The sequence below is a fragment of the Lepidochelys olivacea genome, assembly GCF_965140295.1.
Source record: "Lepidochelys olivacea isolate rLepOli2 genome assembly, chromosome: 27".
NCBI classification, from domain to species: Eukaryota; Metazoa; Chordata; order Testudines; family Cheloniidae; genus Lepidochelys; species Lepidochelys olivacea.
The window spans coordinates 11913831-11941767 of NC_140437.1; the positions used below are offsets into that span (position 1 = coordinate 11913831).

At 55.5% G+C, this 27937-nt stretch overlaps 1 protein-coding gene across 1 annotated transcript; it reads left to right on the forward strand.

Moving 5' to 3' along the window:
* Positions 1–128: 128 nt before the first annotated feature.
* On the forward strand, positions 129–27681 carry COL1A1 (collagen type I alpha 1 chain). Its single transcript, XM_084615639.1, has 51 exons — positions 129–337; positions 2586–2780; positions 3395–3429; positions 3540–3575; positions 3804–3896; positions 3997–4068; positions 4742–4786; positions 5142–5195; positions 5496–5549; positions 5879–5932; positions 6329–6382; positions 6825–6878; positions 6985–7029; positions 7333–7386; positions 7565–7609; positions 7952–8005; positions 8495–8593; positions 8682–8726; positions 8825–8923; positions 9432–9485; positions 9587–9694; positions 10220–10273; positions 10827–10925; positions 11298–11351; positions 11461–11559; positions 12059–12112; positions 12835–12888; positions 12996–13049; positions 13187–13240; positions 14180–14224; positions 14344–14442; positions 14949–15056; positions 15899–16006; positions 16470–16523; positions 16618–16671; positions 17113–17220; positions 17309–17362; positions 18421–18474; positions 18986–19147; positions 19257–19364; positions 19980–20087; positions 20705–20758; positions 20886–20993; positions 21546–21599; positions 21733–21840; positions 22323–22376; positions 23358–23465; positions 23565–23847; positions 24587–24777; positions 24912–25154; positions 25777–27681. The coding sequence occupies exons 1-51, from the start codon at positions 256–258 to the stop codon at positions 25921–25923; spliced, it is 4365 nt and encodes a 1454-aa protein (XP_084471765.1). The 5' UTR covers positions 129–255; the 3' UTR covers positions 25924–27681.
* Positions 27682–27937: the final 256 nt, after the last annotated feature.

Consider the following 27937-nt stretch of genomic DNA (forward strand, 5'->3'; position numbering starts at 1 on the left):
ACTATGTGAGCTGAGCTCCTCTGATTGGCTAAGGGGTTGGTCCAAGCTCCCCTCTGCACTGAGAGGCAAGTTAAGTTGGGACCCACCTCTCTGGGATGCTGGATCATATAAAAAGGGAACCTAGGCTCTTGGAGAGTCAGTAGGAGGTTTCTGCTGGGGTCTGGATTGGAACTACATAGTCAGATCATCCCTGTATGACTGGACTCTAAAACAGAACAAAGGGGCCCAAAGAGTCTACATGTCTAATATTTAGACATGTTCAGCTTTGTGGATTCTCGGTTACTGCTGTTGATAGCAGCGACTGTTTTACTCACCAAAGGTCAAGAAGAAGAAGACAGTAAGTAAAAACTTTCTCGCTAACTTTCTGTACGAGAAACAGAGATCGACTTAAATGCCTTTTCTCTTTAAACAGCTTTGCTTGCGCGCAGGGGGGGAATGTAACGTTGCGCTTTAGAGCAAGAGGGATGCAAAGTTGGACTGGGCTGCGAAGAAAAAGTCTGTTAACGTTCTCGAGTGGGATTGCGAACCCTAGTGCTCTGCAAGAGTTGGATGGGAATTTTGCATGCTTTTCTCGTTAGGAAACTGCATTTGCAAGATCAAGTTAGGGAGATGGGGAGAAATGTTGTTTTTTAAAGGGTTGTGTGTCTTCAAATGGGGTGGGGGTGCTGGCAAGAATTTCTCAACCTTTACAGAGCATTTGGAATTGTGTGTTGGTGGGGCGGTGGGGGGGGGAGGTCAGAAGGGGATTGAATGTGTTGCTTATAAAGTGGGAGTGGACAAATCAAGTATTTGTTGATGTTCGTTCTTCCCCCCCTGAAGCTGCTCGGTGTGGAAAACATCCCCTTCCACAAGCAAAGTTAACCAGCTGCAGAAGGGAACTGGGCGTGTTCATATGGTCTGTGTCTCTTTCAAACATGCCTCTGGCGGGCAGACAAGTTGGATCAATTAGAAGCCCTGAGATTCCTTGCCAAGTTTGGGGGCCAGGGGTGAGCAGCACAATCAGCCTCTGGGAGGAGTTGTCATGGGAGGGAAGATAAGGCTGACTGGGGAGGGGGGAAGCCAGTTATGGAAAAGCCATTGTGTGCCTTGGAAAGTGAAGGGAGCGGGGAGCGAGCCCAGGGCTGGAGTTTTCTGACCTGCAAAAGCCATCAGGAAAGAATTAGAAAAGTCTCAGATGATTCATAAGGGAAATGTTTTAGAAGCCTGTAAAGCGCAGGAGTCTAGACATCACTTCACAGACAAAACCTTCTGGCTGCTAAGGACCTGGATTCATGTTTCTGCAGTGAAGTTTCATGGTGTGGGGGTGTGAAGGGGGGGTGTCCCATGGCGACCTCTGGCGGCCATCACCTGGCCTTGCTCCTGCAAAGTCCTCTGTGGACTGCATCACCGCCCCCTGGGGCCCATTGGGAGCCCTGGGGCTGGACAGTGCTCACCAAAGGGGCTATATTTCCGGGGTCAACAGTCGAATAGGTTTGCTGAGCAAACTCCCCCCGCCCTCCAGCCCCCCCATGCTAGGAGTAACACCCCTAATGAGATCCTGTTGCAGGCATTTATACCTAGGCTTGGCCTGCCACCTACAGGCGGAGTGACTGACTGCACCCCCATTGCATTCCGGGCGGGTGTCAACACGGCACTTTCCTGTTGCAAAACCGCTGGCTCCCAGGGACTCAGCCAGCAATAATTTAAACTAGACATGAGAAGTTGGGGACGACAGAGTAGAAACATCTGGCCTGTCAGCCGTGATCCCGCCCTACAGGATTTCACACGCGAGGAGGGTTTATCCCGTTTGTCTCCCCGCTGCGGGCAAATGATGCCGAGATTTTACCAAACCTGAAACTTGCGTGAAAACAATTCCATGCTAAGAAAAAAAGCTGGCCTGCTTTTATTCCCCATCTCGTGCTTCTCTTTATTAAGTCCACCTCCTGCTTTCCTGGGTCTGATCCATCGCCACCACCTCCCAGCCTTGCCTGCCTGAATGTGTCAAATGCTGAATCTAATTACAACCCGGCCCGCCTGGCCTTGCATCCCACCCTGCTCTCGTTTGCCTTCCCACCCAAACCATTTTCACTTGATCCCATTTCCCAAAGCAACAGACAGAAAACACTTCACTCCCCCTCCTTGCCCCTCCACAGAACCCCTTGTCTCTGGACCCCTGCCTCCCTCCCTCCACCGCCCCCTCCTAGTCCAGCCCTCTTCCCTTTAGGAGACTTTGCATTTTTATTTGGCTTGGCCTAGGCTCCAGCAAGCTGAGGTTACAGTTGGATGTAACAACTGGCCGCAGGTTTTGTTTAAATTCCAAAGACACTGGAAATAGTTATTGCGGTGTTGGCCTGTTTCCTATGTCATGGAGCTGAGCTGATGAGAAGCAGATGAGTGTTTTAAGGTTCCAGGAGAAGGGGCGGGGGAGGCCTGCGTTGCGGGAACTGGAGCGGAAGGAAAAAAACCTTTGGATAAAAAATCAATCGAGTCCGATCAGCCTCTTTGTCCCTGGCTTGGGGGTTCCTCGCCTCCAGCTTCTGGGCTGGGTCCTGATTCAGTTCTTTCGCTCCCGACACCCCCGCTCCCGTTTCTCATTGTCTCTCTAGTTCCATCTGTAAACTGCATACAGGACGGACTAACATACAGCAACAAAGATGTGTGGAAACCTGAACCCTGCCAGATCTGCGTGTGCGACAACGGCAACATCCTGTGCGATGAGGTGATCTGCGAAGACACCTTGAACTGCCCCAACGCTGAGATCCCCTTTGGAGAATGCTGCCCCATCTGCCCTGACACAAAGGGTACTGACTAACACTCTTGTGCATGCTCTGTCTGTCTATCTAGCCTGATATAAGGTGCTAAGAACCAGGGTATGCTGGCCCCAGATACAATCAGCTCCTCCTACACATGCAGAGACAGGGCGGGGGATTGGAGACCAGGAGATCAGCAGAGCCTAACCTGGAGACCTGATACCTCCATCATCACCCCTGGTGAAGCTAGAGCCCCGAGCTGCGGCGCCATGGATAAGACATAGCAAGCCTGCGCCTCTCCTTTGAGCTTCTCGGGCATTTCTTTCTAAAGAGACATTTCAAACGGGACTGATTATTTCTTGGAGGAGGTGCCCAGTGGACCAGCATAAGCTGTGGTGGACTCAGTTATAACCTCTCCTTAGCATGCATCACGGGCAGGGTGACAGGCAGAGAGTGAGACATGCAGGTCTTTTTCAGGTAGAACATTTGAGCATCTTTCTGCCAGCCATGTTACTTACGTAGGTACAGCAAGGGGGGGTGTTTTGGTGTCATTTATACCAGGGCAGCTGGGTTGGCTTCCATGGGCAGGGTGCAGCATGGGGGTGGGTTTTAGATAACCACATGACTTGCTCCTTTTAAATGACCCCTTGTCCTTCTCCCCGCAGCCTCTCCTGTCTACCCAGAAGCCACTGGAGTAGAGGTAATGACTCTCCATAGTCTTGCTACGCAATCCTGTTCCCTGTTGTTTTCTGAAGGGTCTTTTCTCTCCATGCTAATTCTCTAAACACCCCTCTTTCTTCTCCCCTCCAGGGCCCCAGAGGAGAACCTGGCCCCAGAGGAGACAGGGTAGGTCTCTCCAGCCATGCTTTGGCCATTGAGCGCTGGAGTTTGGTCAGGAAATGGGGATGAGGGAGGGGGAAAGACTTCCATGGACGTGTTAAAGAATTTTAAAATTGTCCAGAAAACTTTTAAACCGTGGACATTTGCGACCGAGTCCTGTTACCCTACCTTGTCTCATGCCCGGATGACGCTACCGCAGTACTAACCTCTGAGTTCTCTCCTCTTCTTTTGCAGGGACCCCAAGGCCCACCTGGTAGAGATGGCATTCCCGGACAGCCTGGTCTTCCTGGACCCCCAGGCCCCCCAGGACCTCCAGGCCTTGGCGGAGTGAGTTGGGTTCCAATCATTCGCTCAGTTCTTCCTCGGCACGGGATGAATGCAGTGCAGTATTTTCACACCGGCTTTCCCTTCTTTCTTTCTCCTGCAGAACTTCGCACCTCAATTGGCATATGGCTATGACGAAAAATCCGTTGGCGGCCTGTCCATGCCCGGCCCTATGGTGAGTGTCCAGCGTCTCCCTCGAGGGGCTGGGGCAGGGGCAGGGGCAGGGGCCGGCCTGATGGCCAGGACTGAAACAGGAGAAGACGTTAGGGAGAAAGGAGGGGAGGGAGTGGAGTGGGAGTTACATAGCAGGAAAAACAGGAGCTAGCTTGGCCTAGCTTGGCTTTAGAATGCACCAGGCCTGCTGCATCAGTCAGGCGGAGCAGGGGGGGCGGCAGATATCTTCCAGGGGGCAGGCTCATAACCACCAGCTGGTCAGGGCCGATGTTTTCCTAGGGCAGCTGCACCCTGATTACTCAGGATCGGCAAGGGATACTTGAATTTGCCTTAATCCTCGGACAGCTTGAGACCTGGAGCTTGCTCTCTTCCCCAAGTAGAACTTCTTCGTAGGTGGCTCCATGGATCAGGACCTCAAGGGGTCACCAGGGGCTCCGTCCACGAGGGGAGGGGAGAGGTAGTAAAAGATCAGCAAGAGGCGGCAGGGTCTGTGCTGTGGAGAGTCAGCCCCGAGCCAGGTGGCTGCGGGTGGCGAGGGAAGAGAGGGGCCTGCTGGAAAAGAGGAGGTCACCGAAAACCGAGATGGAGGGGTGGCCAGGCCTGGGCAGCATGGCGACTGCTCCAGCTCATCTCCTCACCTGACTTATTCTTTTCTCTCTCTTCTTCATTTCTAGGGCCCAGCTGGTCCCCGCGGTCTCCCCGGCCCTCCCGGTTCTCCTGTAAGTACCTCACATCTTCCCTGTCAAGAAAACATGGCCCATTTGAGCCCTCAGCCAGCACCTTGTAACTGCCCCCTTTGGGAACAAGCTACCACCGGTGCCCTTTCAGGCTCCTCAGCTCCCAGAAACCTTCTCAGCGAAGGGAAGGGGAGTTGCCTGGGCCCGGAGAGTAGAGTGGGCTTGGCTCCCTCCTGGTGGTCGGCGATAGATACCTCGCACCATGGAGTGTGATAGACACGGATGCTCCGCGCAAGGCAGCCATTGCCGGCAGCGGAGGGAAATCGGACTGACGCGTGAGCAAGCTGGATGCGGTTATGTTCGTTTTCTAACCCGTCTTCTTCTCCTACTCTTCTAGGGTCCTCAAGGTTTCCAAGGTCCTCCCGGTGAGCCTGGAGAGCCTGGGGCTTCTGTAAGTCATGGTCAATTGTCTTCTCACTCTTCATTTGGGTAACGGGATGGGTTGCACGCTGAATCTCCTGGCCCGAGCCCGGGACAATTCCTTGCACCTTCCCTCTTCTGCCACTTGGGGGCAGCTGATGCAAAGCCTGGCCTACCTTTGCAGAAAAGACTTCATCGGGGGACGGGATTTCTCTAGCCAAGCCAAGAACCAGGCCCAGTCCTGTTGGGTGAATGGCTAGTGGAGGGGTGGCAATGGGAAAGTCTTGCCCAGTCTCAGAATATTAACACACGTTTCTTCTGCCTGTTCTAGGGTCCCATGGGTCCCCGTGGTCCAGCTGGTCCACCTGGCAAGAACGGAGATGATGTAAGTGTCCTTCAAGATCAAAAGTCCCTCTAGAGAAGTTCCCTGCCCCCCAAAATGCAGGGGATAGCCTTGCTTGTTAGCCAGATATTTATAGCTGTGCTAAGCCTGTTGGGTACATGGCCTTCCTTGCAAGCAGAAGGAGCCAGGTGGGGCTTTGGCTTCCATGATGCCTTGAAAAACCGAGAGAAAAGAAAACGGGACCTCTCCCCAGATAGGGTTTTGCGAAGAATTACGTCCCTTTCCCGGTGCATTTAGCATCTGATTGGTTCTTGCTGCAAACGAGCTGTGTGGGCTACTGACCTGACTCCATCTCTTCTTCATTCTCCAAGGGTGAAGCTGGAAAGCCCGGACGTCCTGGCGAGCGTGGTGCTCCCGGCCCCCAGGTGAGATGTCCTTTCTGTCTGGTTCCCCCCGTAGCATTCGGGTTAGGGTGGGTTTTTACCTTTGACCAGCATCATCATTGTGACATGGCTGAAAAGCACTGGCTGGGAAACCTGCCTGAAACCTCTTGGTCTCACTGTGTGGTTTTAGCTTACTTCACATGACAACCATTCACTGGGGAAGATGGTTGGCTCTAGCAAGCTCTGGCTCCAGTCCTGACTAAAGCTGACCACTGTCAATGGCTAGGAGTCATGATCACAGCAAGAGATGGTCATGACCATGGATGCCCCAAGTATCCAACCTTGCCTGGGGTGGTGGGTTCCCCTCTGCAGTAACTGGCTTGATGTGGGGTGTCACTGGTGTTCTTGTCTCTAAATCATTTATTTTCCTTTCCCCAGGGTGCCCGTGGTCTGCCCGGAACTGCTGGCCTGCCAGGCATGAAGGGTCACAGAGTAAGTTGATTCCCTAATTATTTACACTTGGAAAAGGAAAAGGAAAGGTGTCCCCCTACCGCTCCAAAGCCCTGGAGATGCAGCTGTCTGAGCGTGCACACTCTCACCAGCCCTTGGCCCCGGTGGAAACATAAGCAGTATCTGAGCTGGCCCCACAGTGCCCTCAGCTGGCCGCATCACAAGGCGATCCTGGAAGTTCCTTTCTACCAGGAGGGGTCTGATGGAGCCCCTTGTCCACGCCACCTCTTGGAGGAATTCCCCACTTCTCATGCCACTAGCTGGCAAACAGATGGGGCCTTACCCCCCTCCTGCCCCCAGGCACAATTGTGAGGGACCGTTGCAAAGCCAGATGATTTTCAGTCATGCCTCCACCTGGGACGACAGTGCCTTCTCCTAAGCCTCATCACTGGACACTTGTGTTTCTGTTTCCCCTTCCTTCCAGGGTTTCAGCGGTCTTGATGGTGCTAAGGGTGATACCGGTCCAGCTGGCCCCAAGGTAAGGTCCCTCTGCCACGAGGCACGTTGGCCCTCTCTGTTCCCTTAAAAATTTCCTCGTCCCCTTTGGGAACCAGCCATTGACTCTGGCTTTGTCTTCCTTCTAGGGTGAGCCTGGTAGCCCTGGTGAGAATGGAGCTCCCGGACAAATAGTGAGTAGTTTGTCACGCCTTTCTGCTTCCCACTGACAGCAAGAGTCTGGACTAGGAGGTGGTGACGCGGGCAGGCGTTCAGCTTATGGGAGCAGCAAGAATCGGGGTTTTGGGGAGGGTCGAGCTGGCTCTCCGGAGTGCTTGGTTTTCCAACGGACTAGACAGCAAAGGGGGCAGATTTACCAGCATGAAGCCCCACAGGGTTTGGGGAGCATGGCAGGGGTGGGAGAGCGGGGGAGAGGGCAGGGTGCAGATGATGATGGTGGCGTCTCGAGATGAACTCACGTCTCTCCTCCTTTCTAGGGGCCCCGTGGTCTTCCCGGCGAGAGAGGCCGCCCTGGTCCATCTGGCCCCGCTGTGAGTATTGATGCTGCATTGCTGGGCTGCGGGCACGTTGAAGCATCCCCCCGGTGGTACCCCTCTGGGCCACGCCCGCTGGGATAGCTCCAATGTGCAGCATGCTCCTCATCTCACGGCTTCCGGGTCTTGTGCCAACCTGTCTGTAACCAGTGCCTCTCTCCTCTCTCCCCGGCAGGGCGCTCGCGGTAACGACGGTGCTCCAGGTGCTGCTGGCCCCACAGTGAGTATTTTCACCTCGCGCTGCCCTGAGAGGAGACGGTTCAGCCGCGGGGCCCTGGCCGTTGGGTGGCGCGGTCACACAGGCACTGGCCATAGCGACCCCCAGATCGCTCCCCTCCTGGAGCTTCGCTGGCTTGAGCCCCAAGGGTGGCACGAGCACAACCCCGCTCAGGAACTGGCCAATGCCCGGATGGGAAGGTTTCCTCCCTCCGGCCTCTGTTCCCACCCACGTCAAAACACAGCCCAGATCTCTGGCCGAAGCCAAGATGGCTGCCGTGACGAGAACCCCCCAGCCCTGGAGGTTCCTTGCTATCACTTTCTAACCCGCTTCCTTCTCCCCTAGGGTCCAGCTGGCCCCGCTGGCCCCCCTGGCTTCCCTGGCGCTGTCGGTGCTAAGGTAAGGACATGATCCCGTCTTCACCGGGGGGCACCCCCCCAGCGCTGCGGCAGGAGCTTTCCCCGCAGCCGGCTTGGGTGGAAGCTGATCCTAGCCTTCATCTTGAGGTTTCATCACAGTTCAAATATACTGGCCAGATGGCCTGGCCCCGTAACCCTCACCAAACTGTGGGTCAGGAACCTTGCGGGTCCATCTCTGCCTTATGCCGACCCCAACTCCTGCTAAGCCTCGGGTCTGATAACAGCACAATTGTTGTGCCCAGTCGTCCCCGAAGGCCTCACAGCTGCCTTCTGAGGAAACAGGGCGAGCCGAAAGCTAGCAGGCCCCAGTCAGTCCCCCCCCAGAGTGGGTTGGAGGGATGGAGCAGCTCGGTTCCAGTCAGAGCCCGGTCAGGCCTGAGGGCAAATGGCTTCCGCGGAGCGTGGGTGTGGGGGTGTCTCCCAGCAGTCACTGTGCTCACTGGTCTTTCTCTCCTCTCTTGTGCTCTAGGGTGAAACTGGTCCCCAAGGCGGTCGCGGTGGTGAAGGCCCCCAGGGCACCCGTGGTGAGCCCGGTGCCCCCGGCCCCGCTGGCGCCGCCGGCCCTACTGTGAGTGGAACTGCACGACCCCTCCCGGCTCTTGCTCCTTGCCCTGTTGTCTCCGGTGATAACCCTCCTCTTGTCTTCTCTCTCCTAGGGCAACCCTGGTAGCGATGGTCAACCTGGTGCCAAAGGTGCAACTGTAAGTAGCCGTCTCCTGCCCCTCTGTCCTCTGTAGCCGGTCGGCTCTTGGGAGCCAGTTTTTCCCAGCTGCCTCACCATCTCTTCTGCCTCCCATAGGGCGCTCCTGGCATAGCTGGCGCTCCTGGCTTCCCTGGTGCTCGTGGCCCCTCCGGACCCCAGGGTCCCAGCGGTGCTCCTGGTCCCAAGGGTAACAGCGTAAGTATCTTCCTCCTTCCCCATCGCCGCTGAATTAGATTGGCCTTCTTCCCCGTCCAGGATTAGGCAGGGATGCGCCAGGCCTGGAAGGAGCCCATCATGCTTTGTGAATTGACCCCAGCGCCCCACACATCCCCTCCCTCGGCTCCTTCTCTGACTGTCCTTGTGGCATTGCCACTTGCAGTTCAAGAGCCTTCACCTCTGCAGCTCTGCAAGCACCTCCCTACACCCCTCTGTGCCTCATCAGCCACCTGTCTCCGCTGGAGACGTCTCTCCTCCGCCCAGGCACGGGGATCCTCTGACCTGGGTTACAGCCAGCACAGTTCCCCTCCCCTCCAGAATATCGAAGTTGTCTGTCCCTTCATGGGGCTGAGCCTTTTGTGTCTGCCATTCCTCCTGGAGCCAAAAAGGGGTTGAGGGTGCAACATAGATGGCAGGCAGCATTAAGCCCTTGTTCATGCAGGGAGACGTCTGATATGAATTCGTTTCTCTTTCCTTCTACCTTCAGGGCGAACCCGGTGCTCCAGGCAACAAGGGAGATGCTGGTGCCAAGGGAGAACCTGTAAGTACCAGCCCCGCGGGGGCTGCTAGGAGCTTTGCCTACAGTCTGGTTTGCTAGCCATAGGCAGACACTCACCACTCTGACTTGCTTGTGCTCTCTAGGGTCCTGTTGGTGTCCAAGGCCCCCCTGGTCCATCTGGTGAAGAAGGCAAGAGAGGATCCCGTGGTGAGCCCGGCCCTGCTGGTCTGCCCGGCCCTGCTGGCGAACGTGTAAGTGGCAACTGTGTTTCCCCTGGAGCTCATGCTCATTGGCATGGTGCTGTCCTCTGGTCAGACCTGGAGCTCTGTCTCTCGGACACAGAGGGGTCCCGACCGACTTTCTCAGTGATCCAAGCGCCTCCCGAATCTTGGGATGGGAAATTCAGATCTGGACCCAGAACCAAATCCAGATCCGAATGTTGTGACTGGCCCCATAAGGGGCCTGACCTGAAATCCCAGCCTGGCACATGCCCAGGTTCTGGGAGGAGGTCAGACCAGATCACAGTGGGATCTGAACGTGCAGTCCAGCCCCATCACCATCCCAAACCCAACCAACCCCCTGGAGTCCCCATCCCCCTGAAATTTTCACCCCCAAGGTTGGCAGCTAGGGCCTGTTCCTACTTACTGCAATCCCGGGAGGGGAGGGGAATTCGGTTGGGGGTTCTGTGAAGCTCCCTTTCCATTCAGACCTTCTCCTGTTTCACTTGCTGGCTGCATGGGCATTTACCTCCCTGGTTTCTCTTGTGTCCATCACAGGGTGCTCCTGGAAGCCGCGGTTTCCCTGGCTCTGATGGCATTTCTGGTCCTAAGGTAGGTGCTAGTCTCCGGTCGTTTGCTCCCTCCTAATGTGAGAGAGACAGAAGAGGCTCAGATGTCCGCCACACTGAAATACACAAAGGACGCGGAGCCAGGCTTCCACCTGGGCGTCCTTTGCAAGGGGCTTGGGAGCAGCTAAAGCATGTGGAAAGGGGAGTCAGGGGGACTTTCTGGGAGCAGTGCATTCTGCCCTGTGGGATCGGGTCTATTACCCAGCCGCTCCCTGGCCCCATCCCCTTTCTTTACACCCCGTGTTCTGGATTTGGAGGTGGGAATTGGCTTGTCTCCACATGGTACATATGCTAGGATGGCCCTTTCGCTAGGGTTATTCACCCCATGGCATAGCCCAGTGATTTCTTTGTGGCCAGCCCTGGCAAAGCCCTTTCAGTGCCCATCCAGTGCCCACTCGGTGCCATTTAGTCACCCTCCTCTGTCACGTGACACAGTGGGTCCCTGCTGGCTCATCACGCCGTGCCCGCGAGAAGAAGCGATCCGGGTTTCCACCGCAGTGTGTGACCTCTCTCTCCTGCTTCCCTCCCCACCCTAGGGTCCCTCTGGTGAACGTGGCTCCCCTGGCCCTGTTGGTCCCAAAGGATCCCCCGGTGAATCTGGACGTCCTGGCGAGCCTGGTCTTCCCGGTGCCAAGGTAAAAGCGGGGAGGAGCCGGGCAATGGTTCTGAGTGGGATGGAGGGGCTGCCCGGGGAGTCCCGCCGAACCTTGCTGTTATTTCTGCCAAGCGCCATCTCAAGGTGAACTCTCTGCCCACCCCCTGCCCCCGGCCTCTTCTGGGGCCAGCGCTCTGGGTGCAGCCGGCTTAGAGCAACTGCCCTCTTCCTCCGTTCTGGAAAGAGGGTGTTTTAGGCCACCCCACATCCACCCCCTGCAGCGACCTATCGGCTGCCCTACCCGCCCTCGCCCACCACATCCTACCCTGTTCTGGCCCCGGCCACCAACCCCTCGCACACAGCAAAGGAGGCCGGATGCCCCATGGCTAACCCAGCTCTTCTTCCTTTTCAGGGTCTGACTGGAAGCCCAGGTAGCCCCGGTCCCGATGGCAAGACCGGCCCCACTGTAAGTCGTGGTTTATCAGCGCCCTTCCTCCTCCTCCTCCTCCTCCTCCTCCTCTCCCATTGCTCACAACGGCCTCCTCTGAACTGTGCCTTTGCTTCCTCCACACTAGGGTCCCGCTGGTCAAGATGGTCGCCCCGGATCCGCAGGCCCACCCGGTGCCAGAGGTCCTGCTGGTGTGATGGGTTTCCCTGGACCTAAAGGTGCTGCTGTGAGTATCAACTTGCGCCCCTCCTATACTTGGGGTGAGTCGCCCGGCCCAGTGATGGGGCCGTGACAAAATGGCCACCTTCAGGACTCCCTGTCACCCTGGCTGCCGCCCGGGAGTGGTTGCATACAAAGCACAAGGGATAAGTGGCCACTTTGGGTACCATTTTGTAAAGAGGGGCTTTATGGGGGGGGACACTCTGGGAACCTCTCCCTCAGGGGTTATCTGCGGGCAGAGACAGGTGGCCCAGGAGACATCCCACCATGGGGAGGGGAGATGACAAGGAAAGACAGAGCTGGGGCAGTCATGGGAGGCAACCTAGAGTGTCACTAAAACTACCACAGGGCCAGCCCCGCCTGCTTCCTGTCATGGCGCCTTTCGGGCCCTCCTGTGGCTGCATCCTAGGGCCATACAAGAGCCAACCATCCCCGATAGCCCTTCGCTGCTTGTTCCCGGGGCGTACCGCGTTCCTTCACTGAAGCCATTTTGTTCCCTTTCTCAGGGTGAGCCCGGCAAACCCGGCGAAAGAGGCGTTCCCGGACCCGTTGGCGCTGTTGTACGTATTTTCCTTGGTACTGATGGCCCCTAACAATCTGTCTCTCGCAGCCAGGGCTGGGCCCAGCTGAGAGTTTGCCAGCCTGAGGCCTCTTTCCTTCAAGATGAGAAAGAGAGAATTTACCATGACAGTAAAACGGACCTAGATAGTATAGGGCTTTCCACAGCAGAGCAGACTGGGGTCCAGACTGGGGGGAGGGATAGCTCAGTGGTTTGAGCATTGGCCTGCTAAACCCAGGGTTTTGAGCCATTTAGGGATCTGGGGAAAAATTGGGGACTGGTCCTGCTTTGAGCAGGGGGTTGGACTAGATGACCTCCTGAGGTCCCTTCCAACCCTGATATTCTATGATTCATCTAGCCAATATCTGGGCTCTGGCCTACCACCACAAGATTCAGTGGAACATATAAAAACTTCTGCATTGGGATGACATGACTATGGTGGCTGGTTCTTCCTAAGCCACAGAATTGCTTATTCCCTGGACTTCTGGGGCAGGGTTTATATCCCTTATGCCCTTTTCTCCTCATTACTAAGACCTTGTGGCAATGAGTTCTGCAGGTTAACCACATAATCCATGAGGGCAATTTTTGAAGCCCCTGAGATTTTCTGCTTCTCAACCTTGTAGGGTCGCCACACCTTCCCCAATGCTCATGCCCTGCTCCCTTCTGAGACTCATTCAGCATTTGCGCCGAGCTCTTTTTAACCTCTTCCTCCTCTCCCCCCAGGGTGCTCCTGGCAAAGATGGTGAAGCTGGTGCTCAGGGACCTCCTGGCGCAGCTGTGAGTATGAACCCTTTCTCGCTCCTGCCCTCTGTGCTGGATTGTCGGGGAGCACACTGCTCCGAACCCCACTGGATCCTTGCTGACTTTCTCCCCTCCTCTTTCAGGGTCCCGCTGGAGAGAGAGGTGAACAAGGGCCTTCAGGTGCTCCTGGATTCCAGGTGAGGAGTGTGCCATTAAAGGCCCCATCACAGGGGGGAAAATCCCTCCTGATCAATCATATTTTGTTCCATTTTTTTCACATACACCCCTTCCCCCAGGAAATCTCAACTCTTGGGTTTTTTTCTTCCCCTCCCAGGGTCTGCCCGGTCCCGCTGGTCCAGCTGGTGAATCTGGCAAGCCCGGTGAGCAGGTAAGTGCCAGGAAACCATGGCGGTGGGTGAGGTTTACTGAAAGAAGGAGAAGAGCTCCACTTAGCATCAGAAGCCAAGGAAAAGTGCCTCCATGACAGATCCTGTCCCCGGGCGCCCATTCCCTTGCTTGCCTGCCCCTCATCTTCGCTCAGTGCCTTTCATGGCCATTCTCACTTCCGTAGAGCTCCTACCCCATTTCCCCCACCCCCAGCCGGAGACGTTCCTCCAAGGCTGGACGTACGTCCAGAGTGATGAAACTCAGCAGATTCCCCTTTAGCCGATGAATGAGGAGAGCTGCCTCCAGACAGGGCCTTGGCCGCCGTCAGACCTTCTACTGGCCCCAGAACTCATCTCAGAGGCCACAGCAACCATGAAACTCATTCAGTCCAGGCCTCCAACCTCTTCTCCAAAAGCCTTTTGTGTGGACATGGGCCCCGGCCATGGATCTGAACACCTATAAACCGGGGCTGGGGATGTGGTGGGTGTTGAACTCTGGATCCAGATCTCAGTTTGGCCACTTGGGATTATCTCTGTATTCAGTCCAGATATCCAGCCCGGGGGCCCAAGACCAGCCTTTCGGCTAAGAGCCAGTGTAGTTTCAGTGTAACAGCTGATGCATCCTCTGTTGGGTGAGACCATGTCCTGGCTTTGCTTGGGAGGAGACTCGGTGGTCCAGGACCGTACAGCTCTGCTGTCTCTAACTGGGACAATCCATGCAAAATTCTAGTGGTGGAAAGACAGAGGCAGAGTCTGGCCCTCATGAGGATGAAGCTTGGTGCTTAGTTATGGATGGGGTTGGAGCAGATGTCCCCCTCCCCGGCCACTCACTGCTCCACCTCAGCCAGTTCAGGGGCAACATCTGGGCTTCTCCAGCAGATAGCATGCCCCTTTCCCAGCCCTCAGCCCTAATTCTGCTTTCTCTTTCTCACCCGTGACAGGGTGCCCCCGGAGACACTGGTGCCCCCGGTCCAGCTGGTGGAAGAGTAAGTTGAGATTCATTTTCTCTGCTATAAGCAATCTCTTACCCTTCCATCTCTCTCGCCTGCTGCCCCTCTGGATGGTGCTGTAACCAGTTTCGGGTTCTCTCTCCTCCCTCCTTTAGGGTGAGAGAGGTTTCCCCGGCGAGCGTGGTGTCCAAGGTGCACCCGGTCTACAGGGTCCACGTGGTGGTAACGGTGCTCCTGGTAACGATGGTGCTAAGGTATGTACCTATCTCTCTCCTCCTCCTCCTCCTTCCGCCATGATGGGCGAAGGAGGCTCAGCCAGAAATGGGAGGGGAAACCAGGGGAAAATCAGTGCCTCTGACGTGTCCAGGGGAAGCAGGCTCTGGAATGGGATATGCGATGGGATACACTCCTCCTGCTTTGGAGGGGGCTGAGGCTCGGTGTCCAGCCAGCCAGCAGCTGCCTCGACCCAGGTGCAAAGCAGGAAGTGGGGACTCCATCTTTCCCCATCGAGATAGCCCCAGTCCTGCAACTGCTGCAGGATTCTCCTCTCTCTGCCCAAGGCCCAGGAGGCCCCGTTTGGCCTGGGCAGCACTCATGGCCTGGTCTTGCTTGGCTCCAGGGGCAGCCTGCCCTGGCACCGGAGAATGGGGGACGAGTGGCGTCTCTCTGGAAGGCGGGCGGCTTTTGCTGTGATGAGGAAGTAGCTCTGTTTCTAACCCCGACTCTCTTTTTCCCCCGGCTCTGCCTTGTGGGGCTTTAGGGTGATGCTGGCGCTCCTGGCACTCCCGGAAACCAAGGTCCTCCCGGTCTGCAGGGAATGCCTGGCGAACGTGGTGCTGCCGGTCTGCCTGGAGCCAGGGGTGACAGAGTACGTATGAGCCCCCCGAAGGCCCACCAGCAAAGCAACCCTCAGTCTTCACCATGGAGAAGCCTCAGATCTCCCTGCTCATGCTCAGTCTGTGACGCCTCATTTCCCCTCTCCACTCTTCTCCGGCCTTCTCTCTTTTCCACCTCCTTGTGTCCCTCTTCTTCCTCGCCTTTCTCGTCCCCCTTTCCCTTACATCTCGTCCCCCTTCGCTCCTCTTTCATCTCTCTGCTCCAGCTCCGGCTCCGTCCCCCGCCTCCTCTGCCTCTCCTCTCTGCTCTTGGGGAGTCTGTCTAGGCCAGATGCCTGAGCCACTTCAAGGCCTAGATGTCCTCATCCAACAGTTGCTTTAGACCAAAGCAAACCCCAACCTCCACCCAAACCAAGGAACTTCGGGCCTTGCCGTGTGTGTCTCTCCAGGAGTCCAGCAGAGTGCCCTGGTTCTCTGCTCCACATGGCCTAGTTATGCCCTTGGAAGAGGTCTTCTCCACCAGCTTGAATGGCTTGGAGAGCTGACATGGCCAGCACTTGGAGGCTGCACTGTCTTTTTCCGTTGGCCAAGCTGACTGGCTAATGGCCCGGACACTTGGCATGAAGGTCTTCCAGTGCGGGGCAGATAAACGGAGGGTGAGGATGTGGGTGGGGAAGCAGGAATGCAGGTGGGTTTCCACGGGGTAGCACTGTGACATGAAGAGAAGCAGGGGGACAACACGGAGACACTCACAGAGGTGCATTGTACGTGTGCGGGCACACACGTACACCCCCCCCCCAGAGCTGGCACAAGTCCCCACCCTGTTCCGTGTTCCGTAACCAGAAGGTAACCTTGCCTTGCCCTCTCTCCCCAGGGTGACGGAGGTCCCAAGGGTGCTGATGGAACTCCCGGCAAAGATGGCCCAAGAGGTCTGACTGGCCCCATTGGTCCCCCCGGCCCAGCTGGCGCTCCTGGTGACAAGGTAAGGATCGCCGCACCCCCTTTCCCTGTCCCCTTGGAAGGAGCAGGGCAGTGACTCTCGGGCACCTGAGCTGGTGTCGCGGGCCCCTGGCATTCGTGCAAAGGCCAGTGCCCTTTGTGCCCAGCAGCTCTCGACCCAGTTTCTGTTTCCTGGGAGACAGAGAGGAAGGCCCCAGCTGATCATTCGATGCAGAGGTGCCTCTGGATCCACCCAGTGAGAGCATGGGGCTTCATCAGCTTCCCCCGGGAATGCTTTCTACAGTCCCGGCCTGCCCAGTCAGGGCTGTGCCTTGGGGGGTTCCTGCATCCCTATCCCCCATTTCCAGCGAGGAGGCAACTTCTTGCTCTCCCCACATCTCGCGAGTGACCCCCGAGCTAGCCAGCCTCGTCCCAGAAGCGCCTCTGAAGAGCCCTGGTTTGCCAGGCCCGAGCCTTAACCTCCTCCCTCTTCTCCCCTTGCGCAGGGTGAAGCTGGTCCCTCCGGCGCCTCTGGTCCCACTGGTGCTCGTGGTGCTCCCGTAAGTACCGTTCCTCTCCGATTGGCTTCAGAGGCAAAGATCAACCTCGCCCTTTCCTCGCTGACCCCGTCTCTCTTGGTTCCTTCTCTTCCAGGGAGATCGTGGTGAGCCCGGCCCACCTGGTCCCGCTGGATTCGCTGGCCCCCCTGTAAGTATGATGGTTAAGAGGTGGTTCTCACTAGCCCCAGTGACTCCTCCCCTCACCCAGACCTCCCTTGGGAGGATGGTATTCAGCGGGGCGGGCTACGGGGGTAATCCCATGCAGCCCAGGGCTCTGGGACGGAAGCAATCCTACCATTGCGATACTGGGATACTGTCCGTGCGTACGGAGAGGGGACTCATCCCTGGCCTGTGGAGTCACCGGGTTGTCCTACACCAGGCCTCCGATGGGGAACAGGACCAGTCCTACGTCCTGTGATCCTCTGGCTCCCATGCGGGCTCGACGGGGCTTTCCCAATCGCGACAGCCTAGTCTCCTCAGCCCGTGTCTGTTCTAAGAAGGACCATGCCCCTGCCACTGTCCACTCCCACCTCCGCGAGCTCCCCGCAGGGACGCTGCCCCTCACCCTCTGCTCTGCTCTCCTCCACAGGGTGCTGACGGCCAGCCTGGTGCTAAAGGTGAAACTGGCGATGCTGGTGCTAAGGGCGATGCGGGTGCCCCAGGCCCTGCTGGACCCACTGGTGCTCCTGGCCCCGCTGTAAGTGACTCTCCGCTGCCCCGATCCCTCCCCGTTCGGCCAGTGTTCCGTTCCCACCTCTGATGTCCTGCTCCTTCCTCTCTTGCAGGGTGCTGTTGGTGCTCCCGGACCCAAAGGTGCTCGAGGTAGTGCAGGACCCCCTGTGAGTATTTCCTCCACCTTGGTGCTCAGCCTCTGGGCTGCCAGGGATGGGAGCCACCTTGCACAATGTCCCTCTCTTAGCAACAGTGGTCGTGCACCTTGATACACAGTCAGCCGGGCGCTGGGGAAAATTACCTGAGCTCCTGGCCGGTGACAGACTGGCTTGGGCTGACGATCAGCTGGTGAGTCCCCCATGGGATCGCTCTCTGGTTTGCATGGGGCAGTGTTCACTCCCCTTCTGATTCGGCTTATCTCACCAAAATTTGGCTGAAGGTTGCTTTCCCACCCGCCCCAGCTGCAGCATGTGAGAACCCACCTTTCCAGCGCGGCCTTTGCCCTGGGCCTGCTTTCCCCCCCTCTCTCCCATCACTGGGAAAGAGGCAGTTTGGGAGCCGAAAGGGGGTTGCTTTCTGAGTTTGTAGCAAAATGGAAAAAAACCCCTCCTCCCATCCCTCTGGGAGTTGAAGCAGCTTTTTCCCTGGGCCGAGAAATATTCTGCTTCCCTCTGGCTAGAGCATTCAAATCAGAACCTAGGGGCAATAGAACGAATGCCCCTCGCCCACGAATCAGATCATGTTAACGTGGCTGTCTTTTTGCAGCTCAGAGAGCATGTCCCTGCCATACACCTGCCCGAGTAAAAGTCCTGTAGTGTCCTGAGCATTCATGGACCTCTTAAGATTCTCTGCATGGAGAGAAACTGCTCCATGAACGAGCAACAACGAGCCATGGTATTGAAGCAGCCCTGCAGTCCAGGGGCCCCAGCTGGCTGAGTATTTAAGCCACTTCCCTTTAGCCATGAACACTAAATGTCTGGAGACTTAAAATTCCACCCGAGCTTCAGAGAATGTCTCTTTGTCCAGAGCTGGCTGGCTTTCGCCCTGAGGGGCAAGACATATCTGGAAGATCAGGCAGCCTCTTAGGGCTGCCTTAACCTTCCACCTTGCTATGACAACTCTCCCTCTCACCCTGACCCCATGGGCAGGGCAGTGTTTTGGGCAGGGCTTATAGTACAGATCTGTGGCTAACAGAGCCGTGGGACTTATGCCTTCTCTCCCGCAGGGTGCTACTGGTTTCCCTGGTGCTGCTGGAAGAGTTGGTCCCCCTGGCCCCTCTGTAAGTATCTCCGTTTTGATCCCCTTGCTGGTGGCATAGGGGGAGGGCCGACAGCATTGGACACTGAGCCCTGCTGGCAGGGGTGGGGCCGGGGAGGCTGGTGGGAGATCTGCCACGGGACTGCCAGCCTCCAGCAGCTGGGGAGGATGGGGGATGGTCGTCGTCAAGAGCGGGCAGCCTGGAAGCCAAACGGGGAGGAGACGGGACCCTTGAGGGGCATGAGGAGCCGTGGAGCTGGCAGGAGGAATACCAAGGCCCTGCCGCAGAGCTTCCATGGTGCTTCAGAATGTAATGAGGGCTCCCGCGGGCTGATGGTCCAGGTAGCCTGGTAACCACTTGCAGCCCAGCAGTGGCTCTGTCTGCCCCATGGTGGCGCCGGAGCATGGAGCCAGGTCTCCTCTCCCCTCTGCTTGAGGGGGCTGGCAGTCATAAATCAGTGCCCCTTGGAGAGGGGTTGCCTCTCAAAGTCTTGGGCTTCGCTGCCTGACCTCACCTCTCTGCTCTCTCCCAGGGAAACATTGGTCTCCCTGGCCCACCAGGCCCCAGCGGAAAGGAAGGTACCAAGGGACCCCGTGGTGAGACTGGCCCAGTTGGCCGCACTGGCGAACCTGGCCCCACTGGCCCACCCGGACCTTCTGGTGAGAAGGGCTCCCCTGGTGCTGATGGTGCCCCTGTAAGTACCCGTTCAGTCCTACCTCGGGCCCCTTGGCAGGTGTCGTTGGAGCACGTGCCCCAGAGCAAGATGGGTGGGTTTGTAATCAGAATCTCTCTCTCCCCTCCAGGGTGCACCTGGTACTCCAGGCCCACAGGGTATTTCTGGACAGCGTGGTGTCGTCGGCCTTCCCGGACAGAGAGGCGAGAGAGGTTTCCCTGGTCTCCCTGGCCCATCTGTGAGTATGAGGCCGAACCCTTACACCCTCAAGCCGGACCTCAAAGGACGCTTGTGGCTTCAACCCATTGCCCCTGCCCAAAAAGGATCCAAGCAGGATTGGATCTCATGGCCCAGCCGCTGAGGCTCAGACCTTCTCCTGGCATTTGCAGGGCAAGGAATGGGTGGGAGAGACAGGAGCCGGGCACGCTTCACTGCTGGCGTGATTGGGAGCTCTCCATGCAAGGAACGGAGTCCTTGACTCTTCCCCCTTGTCCGGGGGAGCTGCTCTTGCCAGGAGATAAGAGAGGAGGAATAGCGGGGAGGGACCTGTGGTTTTATCATTATTATAGAAGAGGATGTTGGAGCCAAACCTCCCAGGCTGAGGGATGCTCAGAAGATCACCACCCCTGGATCTGACCTTCTTGTCAGCTCTGTCTGAGCCTGGAGCCAGAACTCCAGCCCCAAACTCTGAGGCCCTTGGGAGTGGAATCCAGTTTGGGACAGGGTTGTGTCGTCATTTGGTGGCAGTGGGAGGGGATTCAACCTTTCTCCCATCATGAGCAGGTTCTTTGGTCTCAGCTGCACTGCCTCCTCTTCTCTAACCTGGGCTGGTCTCTCTCTTGCTCCTCTCCAGGGCGAACCTGGCAAACAAGGTCCATCTGGCTCCTCTGGCGAACGTGGTCCTCCTGGCCCAGTAGGACCTCCTGGCTTGGCCGGACCCCCTGGTGAAGCTGGACGTGAGGTGAGCTGCCACCATGCTTGTCTTGTTAGGACTCTCCTTTGCCCAAACACAGGCAAGGCCAAGAAGTGCTAAAAGCCAGGGTGGATTAGTCTCCTGGCTGCCCCTGGGGGGAATCCTGCAGGCCTGCTGATAGTCACTAGAGGCAACCTGTCGACATCAGGAGCTCCAGACACCACCACCATCACCAGGAGTAGCACCAAAGACAAGGAGAGATTAACCCTTTCCATGCCCCTGGGCCAACACTCAGAATGGTCTGCTCCATTGAAGGGTAGGACAGACCTTGCCCCTGACCTCCTGCAGGGGCTGGTGCCAGTGAACAATGGGACAATGCCCGGAGCGCAGTGCCCGAGAGATGGGAGAACAACCAGGATCCCGGGACGGGATGGTTTCCAAAGGAGCTGAGTACGGGAGGGATCAGAGAAGGGGCCAGTTCCAGAGAGAAATGGAAGCCCTGTGGGTCCCTTTCCCTGCCCCTTTCTCTTTTGATCTCTAGACCTCACCCATCTCTTGCTTTTGTCCCAGGCCTCCTGGTTAATTTTTCACTCCTCGGTTGTCTCTTACTGAAGGCCCCTCTGTCTTGCTCATGCCTAATGCTGGGTCTCTCTGCTTCTCCTCAGGGCTCTCCCGGTGCTGAAGGTGCTCCTGGTCGCGATGGAGCTGCTGGTCCCAAGGTGAGTTGGACCCCGAAGGGTCAGGGCAATAGGCTTTTATTGGTGTGGGGGTAGGGGAGGGTTGAACTTCAGGCGAACGTTAACTTGGTGCTTTGCTTCCCTCTCTCCTCGTCCTCTCCGGAAATAGGGAGACCGTGGTGAGACTGGCCCAGCTGGTCCTCCTGGTGCTCCCGGTGCCCCTGGTGCTCCCGGCCCTGTTGGTCCCGCTGGCAAGAATGGAGATCGTGGTGAGACTGTAAGTGACACTTCTTTACATTCCCCTAAACATAAAACCCACTCCCTGCCCTGAGCTGGGAATAGAACCCAGGAGTCCTGCTCCCAGTCCCCTTCCCGAACCCCCAGCCAATGCTCATCCCCAAAGCTAGGAATAGAACCCAGGCATCCTGCTTCCCAGTTCCCTGCCCTAACCAGGGGACAATGCTTATTCCCAGAGCTGGGAATAGACCCCAGGAACAGAACTGGGGAGATATGAAATAATCAGCCCAGTTATCAAGACAGGATCAAGCAGAGCAGCTGCCTGCTCCAACCACTAGAGAATACTCCTTTTCAGAGTCAGGCCTTGGACCCAGGAGTCCTGATTCCCAGTCCCCCCTGCTTTCTCCACTAGACTATGCTCTCCTCTCAGAGCTGAAAATGAAACCCAGGAGTCCTGACACCCAGTCTGCCCTGCTCTAACCAACAGGACGCGCTCCCCGCTACAATGCAGAGCAATGAACACAAGGGAACGTTAATGATCCCAGTGGATGCTCTAATCGTTGCCTTTCTCTCTCTCTCTTTCCTTTCCTAGGGTCCTGCTGGTCCCGCTGGCCCTGCTGGCCCCGCTGGTGCTCGCGGTGCTGCTGTAAGTTATGGGTTCAGATTCCGCTTTTTATTGATATGGAAAAGCAACTGGCTTGGCAATAACATTGCTGAGCAAGGGGCAGGGCGGCATCCTTCCCAGCCACTCAGCGAGGTGACTCTGCTTCCTCTTCCAGGGCCCACAAGGTCCCCGCGGTGACAAAGGTGAAACTGGTGAACACGGTGACAGAGGCTTGAAGGGTCACAGAGGATTCTCTGGTCTCCAGGGTCCACCTGGTCCTCCCGTGAGTATGGCTGCCTCCCATGCCCCCGATATAGCCGGCTCCAAGAGACAAGCCCATAGCAGGTCTCTGGAGAGAAGAGTATGGACCCTCTTCCTCACTGCCCCAGAGAATCATGGGAGAATCCTAGTGAAGGCCATCGCCTGATGAGGAGATGGGCAAGCCTTGGCCTGCCCCAGTTTCAGGCTGCCCTTAGACCTTCAGCTCATGACTGCCCTCGCCCACGCAGCAGCTGGGAGAGCCAGGTGTCCGGCCTGTTGCTGTTACCTCAGCCCCTTGATCTTAGGACACAGGCCAACAGCTGCCCCCTAGAACCTCCAAACCTGCCCTATTGTTTGCCCTCTCTCATGAGCTTCAGCCGCGGGAGTAGCCTAGCTGATCAGAGCCCAGTGGGAGTTTCTCATAGACACGGTGGTTTTATTAACATCTCTGCACGGGCTGCAGGGTAGTTGCAGAACTGACGTTTGCTTTCCTGTTTGGGGCAGGGTTCTCCTGGTGAACAAGGTCCTTCTGGAGCTTCTGGTCCCGCTGGTCCAAGGGTAAGTACCACCCCAGTGAAGCCAACAGCCACCTTCATGAGCCCAGCTGGTGCAGATGCCTGAAGCCTTGGGAAATTCCAGGCTGGGGGCAGAGAGCTCATGAATGAAATAGACAGCACCGTTTTCAAGCCAGGGTGCAACACAACACATGGCATCACCTGTTAAAGGTCAGATCCTGCCTAATCCCTGATCTGGGGTGGCACGGATATCAGCAAGAGGCAGAATATGGACCATAGTGTAGCCGGTAGTTTAAAAACCATCAGTGTAGCCTCTGAGCACACAGCACAGACTCCTGTAAGCACTGGGCATGTAGGCCATGGGCCTACTGCTATCAAGGAGACATGAAACCCAGGATAGATGCCTGCTGCTTTCTACTGACCCTTTACTCTTCCACCTTAGTAGGGAGGTGCCTTAATAAGAGAGGCCCTGCACAGTGTGGGTCAGCCTTAGAAAATCCTGTCCCAGACAGAGGCGATGATGGGAAGGGAACAAAAATGATCCAGGGGACATGGACACTTCTACAATCGAAGTCCTCCTGTAGGTATCACACCGCCCATAAGGAGATGTCATTGTAAGGTTCTCCCAGCACTCACTGTGTGGCGAGGGTTTCCCAGACAGATGGCAAGGACAGGGCTTGGTTCTGTTCTCAGCTGGACCTGGGCAAATCCAGAGTGATTCCAGTGGCTTTAGTTGATCCGAGTGTGTCTCCAGTGGGGCACGGTCCCTGGTACTGTGGTCACGGGTGCTCTATTAATTCCTGAGATGGATAAGAATAGTGGGAGGTAAGCTAGATGAGAGAGCTGGGTGGATGGAACAGACAAGAGGGGTGGAAGGATGGGTGATGGGCTGGGTCATGACTGAAAGGATGGGACAGTTGGCATGTTCTCCCTCGGCCTGTCTTTCAAGCTGGACACGCCTCCACCCCACTTTCCTCTCTCCAGAACCCACGGATCTCACTTTGTGTTTGTCTTTTCCTCACAGGGTCCCCCTGGCTCTTCTGGTTCCCCTGGCAAAGATGGTCTGAATGGTCTCCCTGGCCCCATTGGTCCACCAGGGCCACGTGGTCGCACCGGTGATGTCGGTCCTGCTGTACGTATCCCCCTCTGGGGCTCAGGCAGTTGGGATCTGCTGGCCGCTGGGTGAGAGGGCTTCCTGCCTTCAACTTGCTCTGCTCTCCTCCTCTGACAGGGTCCCCCCGGACCTCCCGGACCCCCAGGTCCCCCAGGCCCACCCAGCGGCGGCTTCGACTTCAGCTTCCTGCCTCAGCCTCCTCAGGAGAAGGCCCACACCGACAGCCGGTACTACCGGGCTGACGACGCCAACGTGATGCGTGATCGGGACCTGGAGGTGGACACCACCCTCAAGAGCCTGAGCCTGCAGATCGAGAACATCCGCAGCCCTGAGGGCACCAGGAAGAACCCAGCCCGCACCTGCCGCGACCTGAAGATGTGCCACAATGACTGGAAGAGCGGTGAGCTTCCCAGCCTCGTCCTGGGCGCATCCTCACTGAGCATCTCCTCTCGTAGCGGCCTGTCTTGCTCCCCTTATCCTGCCCTGCCTTTAGCCACCCTCACTAACTCACACTCCTCTTCCCTCTCCTCCCCCATTACTACTGAATTCCTTCCTCCTTTTCTTCCTCCATCACTCTTTCTTTCCTTCTTTCTTTCTTTGCCCATTCACTTGTCTTTCTTTCTTTCTTTCTTTCTTTCTTTCTTTCTTTCTTTCTTTCTTTCTTTCTTTCTTTCTTTCTTTCTTCCTTCGCCCATTCTCTCGTCCTTCTCCTTCCTTTCTTTCTTTCCCCATTCACTCATCCTTCTCCTTCCTTTCTTTCTTTCCCCATTCACTCGTCCTTCTCATTTCTTTCTTTCTTTCTTTCTTTCTTTCTTTCTTTCTTTCTTTCTTTCTTTCTTTCTTTCTTTCTTCGCCCATTCTCTCGTCCTTCTCCTTCCTTTCTTTCTTTCCCCATTCACTCATCCTTCTCCTTCCTTTCTTTCTTTCCCCATTCACTCATCCTTCTTGTTTCTTTCTTTCTTTCTTTGCCCATTCACTCGTCCTTTTCCTTCCTTTCTTTCTTTCCCCATTCACTCGTCCTTCTCGTTTCTTTCTTTCTTTCTTTCTTTCTTTCTTTCTTTCTTTCTTTCTTTCTTTCTTTCTTTCTTTCTTTCTTTCTTTCTTCGCCCATTCACTTGTCCTTCTCCTCTCCCCGCCAGGCGAGTACTGGATTGACCCCAACCAAGGCTGCAACCTGGATGCCATCAAGGTCTACTGTAACATGGAGACTGGCGAGACTTGCGTCTACCCAACCCAGGCTACCACTGCCCAGAAGAACTGGTACGTCAGCAAGAACCCCAAGGAGAAGAAGCACGTCTGGTTCGGCGAGACAATGAGTGACGGCTTCCAGGTGAGCTAAGGGGACTGGCGAGGCGGGAAGGGTGGGAAGAGAAGGGGCTGGATCTGGAGACTCGGAATGGGGAAAAGGATCTGAGGACTAACATTGCTTTCCTGCCGGGGGGTCTCTCTCTCTCTCCTCTGCAGTTCGAATATGGTGGCGAGGGATCCAACCCAGCTGACGTTGCCATCCAACTGACCTTCCTGCGCTTGATGTCCACTGAGGCCTCCCAGAACATCACCTACCACTGCAAGAACAGTGTGGCCTACATGGACCAGGAGACTGGCAACCTGAAGAAGGCTCTGCTCCTCCAGGGCTCCAACGAGATTGAGATCAGAGCAGAGGGCAACAGCCGCTTCACCTATGGAGTCACCGAGGATGGCTGCACGGTGAGTCTCCTACCGCCTTTGGCTCCGCCAGCACAGGTGGTACCGGGAGCTGGTGCACCCACGCCTCCCCAGGCCCTTGAGATGAGAGGGTGGAGAGGGTGATATGGGGTTACCAGCTGCAAGAGGCAGAGCAGAGCTGTGTATCAGTCTCTCCAGCCGTGGACATGACTGGCAGAGTTCTCTACAGCCTGTGTAAGTCCCCTAGGCTGGTACAGGCTCGTATATGGTGGCTCAGGAAGGTGTCTTGCCCTAGATCCCACCATGAGTCAGTGTCAGAGCCAGCAACAGAACCCAGGAGTCCTGATTCCCAAGGCCCCTTCTAACCTCTGAGTTGGGAAGAGAACTCAGGAGTCCTGATTCCCAGGGCCCCCTGCACCCTCTGAGTTGGGAAGAGAACCCAGGAGTCCTGATTCCCAGGGTCCCCTCTAACCTCTGAGAGTTGGGAAGAGAATCCAGGAATCCTGATTCCCAGGTGCCCCTTACCCTAATCACTAGACCACCCCTTGTGCAATGTTGTCTCCAATGCTTGGGCAGAGGTTCCTTTGCAGCCAGCTTTGCAGCTTCGAGGAGCGGGTCTATCAGTGACCCTAACGTTCTCCTTTTCCCGGTCCCTTCCCCACAGAGTCACACTGGCACCTGGGGCAAGACAGTCATCGAATACAAGACAACGAAAACCTCTCGCCTGCCCGTCATTGACGTGGCCCTCATGGACGTTGGTGCGCCAGATCAGGAATTCGGAATTGACATCGGACCCGTCTGCTTCTTGTAAACCGGAGCTAAACCCCTCCCCCCCGGAAAGAAAATCAAAAACAGCCAAAAAGGAGACAATTTCACATGGACTTGAATTTGTGTTTTTTTCTATTCATCATCTCTAAAACTATTTTGTTTCCATTAAAAAAAAAAGCATTAAACCAAAAAAACAAAAATAAATGACTTTTCAAAAAAATGAAGGAAGTGGGTCCACTTGCTTGACATGGTTCTATTTTTTCTTTTTTTTTTAAATCCCTGGAGACAGATTGGGGTTGGTTTGGTTACTGGTTTTTTTAAGTAATATCTTGGGACCACTACTTGCACAGTCAAAACAAAAATCCCATCCAAAATCAACCCTACCAAAACACCCAAATCACAACCTGCTTTGAAAATTCTGCAGCCGCACGAGCAATGCTAAGCTAGTCCAAAACGGTTTAGACCCTGCTCCCCTCCTCCTTCCTACTCCTCTCCCGCCAATGCAAAAAATCTCTTTTTAAAACCTGGAGTTGGAAAAAAAATACCAAAATTAACCTACAGCCGACCTCTCCCTGCTGGTGTCTTTACCATATATATATATATTTTTATACCACTGAAAGGAAGGCACTTAAAATCGTGTGTAATGGACCGTTTTGGTTTTTTCCTTTCATTTGTTCGGGTGGCAAAAGAAATAAATATGAGAGAAACGTCAAATCCAGGTGTCATAATTGTTTTCCTAAGCAAAATCCAGCAGTGTGGAAAACAGCCAAGATCTGTCATTTGGTGCGTTGACTCTTAAGCAGAAAGAACTTTTAGCAGAGCAGCTGGGAGATAAAATCCGCTTAGAAGCAAACCCAGTGTTTTGTCGGTGAACAATGAAGGGAAAAAATGAATAATAATAATAATACCCAAAGCAGAGAAAATGTTATGTTCCAAATGTATATTATTGTTGTATGGAAAGTTACCTCTCAACTGTGTTTTCCAAGTAGTTTTAAGTTGCTTTGGGGGTTTTTTTAACTGACACCAGGCTGTGGAGAAGGGGGCTTGGCTTTCAGGTTTCAATCAAAGGTGCTAACTTTGTCTTTTCTTTTTTTTTCTTTTTTTTCCATTCGCTGTGTTAATGTTTTTCAGTTCTAGGTCCCTTTTCGTTTCTTGGTTTTTTTGGTGGTTTCAAACTCCACGAAGCCAACGCATGGAGAGGCTGCGATAGGGACCGATTGGTGCTATAGAGATAGGACTGTTGTTTTCAGGACAGAAACTCAGTTCTTTTGCTGCCCAGGGTCAACTTGTGAATTTTCTGAAGGTGCTATTTAAAAACAAACAGGAAAAAAAAAACCCTAAAAACAAGGACGGGAACTAACGCAAACTAGATCCAAGTAGCCTTGGAAGGGAACGAAGGTGTGTGCAATCCTATCTTTCCAGTTAAGCAGGTGGATTCCAGTTCTGCTTTCCCTCTTCTATTCATTCTCTTTTCCCATCCCTCTGTCCTTTATCCCTCCTTTATCCTGCTGCCTCATCTCTTCCACGCACACTCCTGTCCCCTCTCGCTCTCCCGCCATCCTCCACTACTGCTGCATTCTCTCTCTCTTTCGCTTTCCTCTTCCCACCCTCCTCTTCTGTGCGTCTCTCCGTGGGTTTCAAAGCAACCCCAAAGCAAAGCCCCATTCCTAGCGAGAAGCAGATGTTCTTGGGAGGGCGAGCAACTGAGGATTTCTGTACCTATTTTGTATATGTATAATAATTTGAGATGTTTTTAATTATTTTGACTGCTGAAATAAAGCATGTGAAATGATCCAAACAACCCTGTGGTACTCTGGACTCTTCTCTCGCGCATGGCACATCGGCAGACAGGTCTTGGGGGGCCGGGGAGGTGATGGGCAGCGCGAACAGGAACAAGGGAGATGAGCCCTGTCCCCAGCTCTGTCTCTGCTCTGCTTTCCTCTCTTTCTGTCCTTTCCTTTCTCCCATCTCGTCTCTCTCACCTCCAAGCCAGCCTCTTGCTCTGCCACTTAGGAACACAGGGATAGCCAAATTGGATCAGGTAGTCCAGAGGCCGG

Bases quoted from the DNA above. Each gene is read 5' to 3' on its own strand.
- COL1A1 (XM_084615639.1), top strand. From the start codon at position 256: ATGTTCAGCTTTGTGGATTCTCGGTTACTGCTGTTGATAGCAGCGACT. The intron at 14,225-14,343 runs GTAAGTTGAGAT...TCCCTCCTTTAG, and splicing joins CCGGTCCAGCTGGTGGAAGA to GGTGAGAGAGGTTTCCCCGG. The intron at 21,841-22,322 runs GTGAGTATGGCT...TGTTTGGGGCAG, and splicing joins AGGGTCCACCTGGTCCTCCC to GGTTCTCCTGGTGAACAAGG.